The sequence below is a fragment of the Protobothrops mucrosquamatus genome, unplaced genomic scaffold (assembly GCF_001527695.2).
Source record: "Protobothrops mucrosquamatus isolate PMUCROS unplaced genomic scaffold, P.Mucros_1.0 scaffold6, whole genome shotgun sequence".
Lineage (NCBI taxonomy): Eukaryota > Metazoa > Chordata > Lepidosauria > Squamata > Viperidae > Protobothrops > Protobothrops mucrosquamatus.
This window is the reverse complement of record NW_015386393.1, coordinates 6,515,358-6,522,723: the sequence shown is the minus strand read 5'-3', so window position 1 is coordinate 6,522,723 and position 7,366 is coordinate 6,515,358. Positions and strand designations below refer to the sequence as shown.

The 7,366-nt window shown below is 43.8% G+C and overlaps 1 protein-coding gene across 3 annotated transcripts in view; it reads left to right on the top strand.

Moving 5' to 3' along the window:
- The window catches only part of JSRP1 (junctional sarcoplasmic reticulum protein 1), a 25,464-nt gene that overhangs the window by 4,710 nt on the left and 13,388 nt on the right, over positions 1–7,366 (top strand). For all 3 annotated transcript variants that reach the window (XM_015810032.1, XM_015810033.1, XM_015810031.1), the window contains exon 2: positions 5,328–5,466. In XM_015810032.1, coding sequence (XP_015665518.1) covers positions 5,349–5,466 — 118 coding nt within the window. In that variant the 5' untranslated portion in view covers positions 5,328–5,348. The remainder of the gene's footprint in view (positions 1–5,327; positions 5,467–7,366) is intronic.

Below are 7,366 nucleotides of genomic sequence, written 5' to 3'. Positions count from 1 at the left end.
AATGCCTTAGTAAGGCCACACTTGGAATACTGCATCCAGTTTTGGTCACCACAATGTAAAAAAGATGCTGAGACTCTAGAAAGAGTACAGAGAAGAGCAACAAAGATGATTAGGGGACTGGAGGCTAAAACATATAAGGAACGGTTGCTGGAATTGGGTATGTCTAGTTTAACGAAGAGAAGGACGAGGGGGGACATGACGGCAGTGTTCCAATATCTCAGGGGCTGCCACAAAGAAGAGGGAGTCAAGCTATTCTCCAAGGCGCCTGAAGGCAGGACGAGAAGCAATGGGTGGAAACTGATCAAGGAGAGAAGCAACCTAGAACTAAAGAGAAACTTCCTGACAGTTAGAACAATTAACCAGTGGAACAACCTGCCTCCAGAAGCTGTGAATGCTCCAACACTGGAAGTTTTTAAGAAGAGACTGGACAGCCGTTTGTCCAAAATGATGTAGGGTTTCCTGCCTGAGCAGGGGGTTGGACTAGATGACCTCCAAGGTCCCTTCCAACTTTATTATTATTATTATTATTATTATTATTATTATTATTATTATTATTATTATTATTATTATTATTATTATTATTATTAGCATAGTAAGCATTTAGTCTTATATACGTCCCTATATATGGAGAGTCCCATTTACAGCACTCTATGAGCAGTTTACAATGTAAGTATGATTTGCATATTGCCCCCAACAATCTGGATCCTCATTTCAAAGACCTTGGAAGGATCGAACTCTTGACTGTGGGCAGAGTTTGCCTGCAATACTGGACTTTTACCACTGTGCCACAGTGGTTAAAGTGCAGTATTGCAGGTGATCTCTGGGCTTGTAAATTGGACTCTAATACTACAATCCAACAGCTCTAATGTAATTGGTCTTACCTTTAAGTGTGTCATGCCCAATTTTACAACTTTTTTTGGCACGGTTGTTAAGGCAACCGCTTCCGTTGTTAAGTGAATCATGTGGTCATTAAGCGAATACAGATTCCCCCATTGACTTTGTTTGTCGGAAGCCAGCACAGAAGGTTGCAAATGGTGATCACATGACCTCAGCATGCTGCAACCATTGTAAATATGTGCCAGTTGCCAAGCGTCTCAATTTTGACCATATGACCACGGGGATGCTGTGACAGTCGTAAGTATGAGGACTGGTCGAAAGTCACTTTTTACAGTGCTGTTGTAACTTTGAACGGTCTCTAAACAAATGGTCGTAAGTCAAGGACTACCTGTAATGAAAAATGTTTCTTTCAGTCTTCTATTTTGGTGAGTGAAGGTCATTTCTAGTTAATGCACAAATGCAGCAAAATTCCCAGCTCTCTAAAGTGCAAGTTGCATTAATGATTTACTTCTAATCATCCTGTGGACGGCAGGTAGATATAGTAATTTATTTGTGGCTCCGGGGTTTTGAGTGATTAGAAAAAATTGTCAGTCCTTGTTACAGAAACTCAGCTGTATCTCTAAAGTTTGCATTCTCTGAACTCATGCAGAGAGGCATAAATTCCTTAATAGAGAAGAGTGAAATGCATGTCTAGTTTGAATGTATAGGGCAGCGGTTCTCAACCTATGGGTCGCGACCCCATTTGGGGTCAATCGACCATTTCACGGGGGTCACCAAGCAAGGCTGTCCGCCATTTTTTTCCCCTTTTCCAGCGGGTGCCTTACCTCCCTTGAGCTGGGCCAGCTGGTGGTCGGCCTGCTCCATCTCTGCCGCTTGCCAGCTACGCCTCGGCCGGTGCAGGGGGTGGAACCACGCATGTGCAGCGCTCCCGGGCAGGGAAAGTCCTTGACTTACGACCGGTTGGGTAGTCCTTGACTTACGACTGGTTTAGTCCTCGACTTACGACCGGTTTAGTCCTCGACTTACGACCGGTTGGGGGTCGCGGCATTAAAAAGGTTGAGAACCACTGGTATAGGGAAAGTGAAATTTTCTTTCAGCTGTTGGAACTAGAGAAATACATGCCTCAGTTCCCCTGGATAGACTCTGATTTAGCATGGAGTACATGCTGGTATATTTACATTGTATGGATAATCATGGGCAGGCTTCCATGTTTATGTTTTTTTTAAGAAACTGCAGGACTAAATTAATCTTTAACTAAGAAATGTGGTTCCTCAGCTTACCCAAAGTTTTAATATATGATTTTTATACTAGAACCTTCCCAGATGCATTTTTTTTTAGAACCCAGGGATATTTGCAGTTTTACATTGGATGGCAGGGCCTTAGCAAATGAGAGTGACAGGGTCCTGGGGAAGGGTCCTCTTGAGAACTTGGGTCACTGCCTATCCTGGTGTAGTTGCAAATTCGGAACTTATTTTCTAGTCTTGAGCAAAGTACAAAAACTAATAATAATGGAAAACTAACTTGGTCTAGTGCAGGGGTAGGCAACCTTGGCTCTTTTATGACTTGCGGACTTCAACTCCCAGAATTCCTGAGCCAGCGATGCTGGCTCAGGAATTCTGGGAGTTGAAGTCCACAAGTCATAAAAGAGCCAAGGTTGCCTACCCCTGATCTAGTAATTAAGACACCAAAAGATTGTGAATTCTAGTCCGCACCTTAAGGCGTGAAAGCTCACTGGGTGACTATGGGCCGATTACCAGGAAACCCAAGTTCTTGTCCTGTCTCAGGCATGAAAGCTGGCTGAGTACTTTTGGACCAATCAAGAGAAGACAAGGAGTTCTAGTCCCGTCTTAGGCACTTTGGGCCAATCACTCTCTCTCTCAGCCCAACCCACCTCACAGGATGGTTGTTGTGGGTAAAATAGGAAGGGGGGGCTAGTGTATTAGGTATGTTCACCACCTTGAGTTATTTATAAAAATAATAAAGGTGGGATTTTAAAAAAATATTTTGAAGAGCCATTCAGATTCACCTCTATTGCATAGCTTAAATCAGTGGTTCTCAACCTGTGGGTTGGGACCCCATTTGGGGTCGATCGACCATTTCACGGGGGTCGCCAAGCAAGGCTGTCCACCATTTTTTTTGTCCATTTTTTCCCCCTTTTCCGGCAGGTGCCTTACCTCCCTTGGGCTGGGCCAGCTGGTGGTCGGCCTGCTCCGTCTCTGCTGCTTGCCAGCTACGCCTCGGCCAGCGCAGGGAGCGGAACCACGCATACACGGCGCTCCAGGGCAGGGAAAGTCCTCGACTTACGACCGGTCGGGTAGTCCTCGACTTACGACCGGTTTAGTCCTCGACTTACGACCGGTTTAGTCCTCGACTTACGACCGGCTGGGGTCGCCGCATTAAAAAGGTTGAGAACCACTGACTTAAATGTTGAAAAAAACAGCCTCGTCTTTACTAAACTGTGCTTGCCTGATTAATGTTTTGACAGAGCGCCAAATCAGAACGGCATTTCCCAGACTGGAAGAGGGCCAGCATACTAGATTTCATATCCCTATTCTTAGAAAACTGTGCGGAGGCTTTAAGGATGACTGTGCTGGAGATGCTTGGGTTTTATGTATCCAAGTGTGAATGAAGCATATCTAGTGAGGGAAGCTCAATTGCTATTTAAAAACTTGAGAAAGTTCTTCTCCGAAGCCTTTCTGTTCTTTTCAAAGGGAATTCTAGCTTTTGAATAAAGACACAAAGAAATGGGAGAAAAAGGAAAAGGTCAAGGCCCAAAGTTTATTTCGTGTTCTTTTTTAAAAAAATAACGTGGGAACTTGCAAAAATGTCCCAAGGATGCTTTTTCAAGAGGCAACTGGATTTTCTTGTTTTTCTTTGAAGACGTTTCGCTTCTCATCCAAGAAGCTTCTTCAGCTCTTGGGTGAGAAGCAAAACATCTTCAAAGAAAAACAAGAAAGTCTAGTTGCCTCTTGAAAAAGCACCTTTGGGACAACCATGACCTGGGTGACTGGAGAATCTCCGTAGAGAACTTGCAAAAATGGACAGCAGCAAGTTGGAAAATAATGTCTGCTCAAAAACCAACTTGCTTTGGTCTATTTCTACCCAATCAATGATATTTTTGACTTTTAGCTCCCAATCAAGACTTTAGCTAATTAGATTAGCTATATAAATTGAACTCAACGAATAAATAAAATCTAGCCATCTTGCTTCTGTTTCCCATTTAGGCAGTTCCCTCATCTATGGTAGACTTTCCATTCCTATCCTTCTCCTCCTCTTCCTCCTAGTGTTTTCCCGCAGGTCCAGGCTGTGCTTTTCGGGCCAATAAGCTCCATCTTGCATGTTCAAACTCAGCATCTGGATCCAACTGGGCATTTTTCACGTCCACATTTATTATCTCTTGACATCTTTGCTTTGGCTTCCACGCAGGTGCTTGCCATCTATATCAGACATCTCAAACACAAGGCCCGGGGGCCGGATGCGGCCTGCGAAGTGGTTTCATGTGGCCCGCGAAGCCATCCTGGAAACAGTGAGGGAATGGCCCCCATTGCCTTGGCCCTGGCCCAGGCCAGCCGGGAGGGAGCCAATGTACAATTTTGTGGTGGCCATCTATGCTAAAACGCATTCAGTCTTAGCTCCACAAGGCCGTCTGGAAACAGCGAGAACCAGCCCCTGCCGCGTTGGCCCCGCCCCCTGGGTGTATGCTGGGGAGGTGTCACTCTTTGTGAGGAATGAAGAAATGGACCATGCCTTGGCGCTTGCCCCAGTCCCACCCCCTTCTGCCAGAGACTCTCAGATCTGTCCCACTCCTGCCCAGGCCCCCACAGGCACCCTTGACGCGAACGATGTAGAGATGGTCACACCCACCCAGTAGGCCACACCCACTCCATCCATGCCCAACCAGTAGGCCGCACCCACCCTGGCCACACCCATCCACCACCACCCCGAGGGCAACCGCAATGCTGATGCGGCCCTCAATGAAATTGAATTTGACACCCCTGATCTATATGGAAGGCAAGGTAGGTTACGTTGTAGGGTGTGCTGCTTGTAGAACATAGTCATACCACTGTAGGCTTTTCTCCCACAATTTCTCTGATATTGGCACAGTGCCCATTTGCTTCTGAATTGTGTCATTGCTGACACAGTCAAGGAAAGAAACACCTAACGAAGCAGACATATTTCCATGACATGTAAAGAGCACTCAGCACTCAATCACATTTGGTGATTGCCCAGCACTCAGCACCATCTAGAGCTGCTGGGCACACCCATCTCCATTCCCAAAGTCTCAAAAATTAATGTTGTGTTGCTGCTAGCTTCCCCTGAATAGCAGGAAAAATTGAAGTGTTCAAGACATCCAATTTATGACTGTACCTTGTCTCTGGATTTATTTATTTTTAAGATGCACAAAACTGTGTAGAGTTGGCCTTAAAATGCCAACTAAATAGATCTCAATAGTACTAAAAGGCCTGAGTGTTATTTTTTCATCTGCTTAGCCAGAATACCGAGGGGGCGATATGGCCACAGGTCCTAGTGAGCAGTTGGAACAAAGTGAAGAACAACCAGATTTTGTGAAAGAGCTTCTCACCCAGAAGGAAGGCATTCAGAATCATCTGAAAGAAGACAATAAAAAAGGTAGGACTGTGTTCACATGTAATTTGAGGTTTGTGTTGTTGTTTTATCATGCCTGCTAAGGAAAACTTTACTTCTCAAATGTATTTAGTTAGAACAGGGCCCGGCAGATTTTTCAGACAGTGGTAGCCCTTGACTTAGAACCACAATTTGGGATCAGAATTTCTGTTGCTAAACACGGTGGTTCTTAAGTGACTTGTGCCCAATTTTATGGTTGTTAAGTGAATCACCGTAAATGTTAAGTGAATCATCCAGTTGTTAAGCAAATCCAGTTTCTCCTATTGACTTTGTCGGAGGGGCTGTCACAGAAACGAGAGAGTTGACTTCTTTTCCAAAGCACCTGAGGGCAGAACAAAAAGTAATGGGTAGAAAGTGATCAAGGAGAGAAGTAACATAGAAGTAAGGAAACATTTCCTGAAGTGACAACAATTATTCAGTGGAATGGCTTGCTTCCAGAAGTATTGGATGCTCTATCACTGGAGGTTTTTAAAAAGAGACTGGACAGGCATTTTTCCAGAATGGTATACGGTCTCCTGCTTGGGCAGGGGATTGGACTAGAAGACCTCCAAGGTCCCTTCCAATGCTATGATTCTAAGTTCTAAGATCTCAAAGGGCATGAAAAGTGGCTTCTTCGTATTTGCATGAAGGAAAGCAATAAAATTTGCTCTGAGTTCACAAAGGAAAAGTGAAATATGGAATGGAATGGAATGGAGTAGAGTAGAGTAGAGTAGTGTAGAGTAGTGTAGAGTAGAGTAGAGTAGAGTAGAGTATGAAGAATGAAATGGAATGGAATGAGAATAGAATAGAATAGAATAGAATAGAATAGAATAGAATAGAATAGAATAGAATAGAATTCTTTATTGGCCAAGTGTGGATGGACATACAAGAAATTTGTCTCCGGTGCATAAGCTCTCAATGTACATATAAGTAATAGTGATAGTCATGATCATAAACAACATGAAAATACATTCAGCATAAATCATAAAATACAACACTTCATCATAAATCATAAGATGCAACACTTAGTGATAGTCATAAAATACTAGCTAAGCAAAAAACATAAACCATACTAGAATGGTTTATGCAACAAAGCATAAAAGCATACTAGGATGGTTTAAGCAACAAAGTTATAGACATAAGATGATAGGTAATAGGAAAGATGAGGAGTATCATAGTACTGTAATGCAGCTTTACTAAGTAGTTTGACAATGTTTTAGGAATTAGTTGTTAAGCAGAAAAACTGTCCTTATGTCTAATTGTTCTGGTGTGCAATGCCCTATAGCAGGGGTGTCAAACTGCTGGCCCACGGGCCGGATGTGTCACGTGGAAGCCGCGCCCACCCCATTGCCGGCAATGGCAAAACCAGCCCGATATGTTGTGCGACGTCACGTGACGTCGCGAGTTTGACATGCCTGCCCTATAGCGTCATCTTGATGGAAGAAGTTGAAATAGTTCATGTCCAGGGGTCTGTAGATATTTTGACAGCCCTTTTTCTGACTCGTGAAGTATACAGGTTCTTAATGGAAGGTAGGCTGGTAGCAATTGTTTTTTCAGCAGTTCTAGCTATTCGTTGAAGTCTGTGTCTGTCTTGTTTGGTTGCACTTCCAAACCAGACAGTTATAGAGGTGCAAACGACAGACTCAATAATTCCTTTGTAGAACTGTATCAGTTCTACAGATCACGTGAAGTATTAATACACTTTACAATGCCTTAGTAAGGCCACACTTGGAATACTGCATCCAATTTTGGTCACCACGATGTAAAAAAGATGTTGAGACTCTAGAAAAAGTACAGAGAAGAGCAACAAAGATGATCAGGGGACTGGAGGCCAAAGCATATAAGGAAAGGCTGCTGGAATTGGGTATGTCTAGTTTAAGGAAGAGAAGGACGAGGGGGGACATGG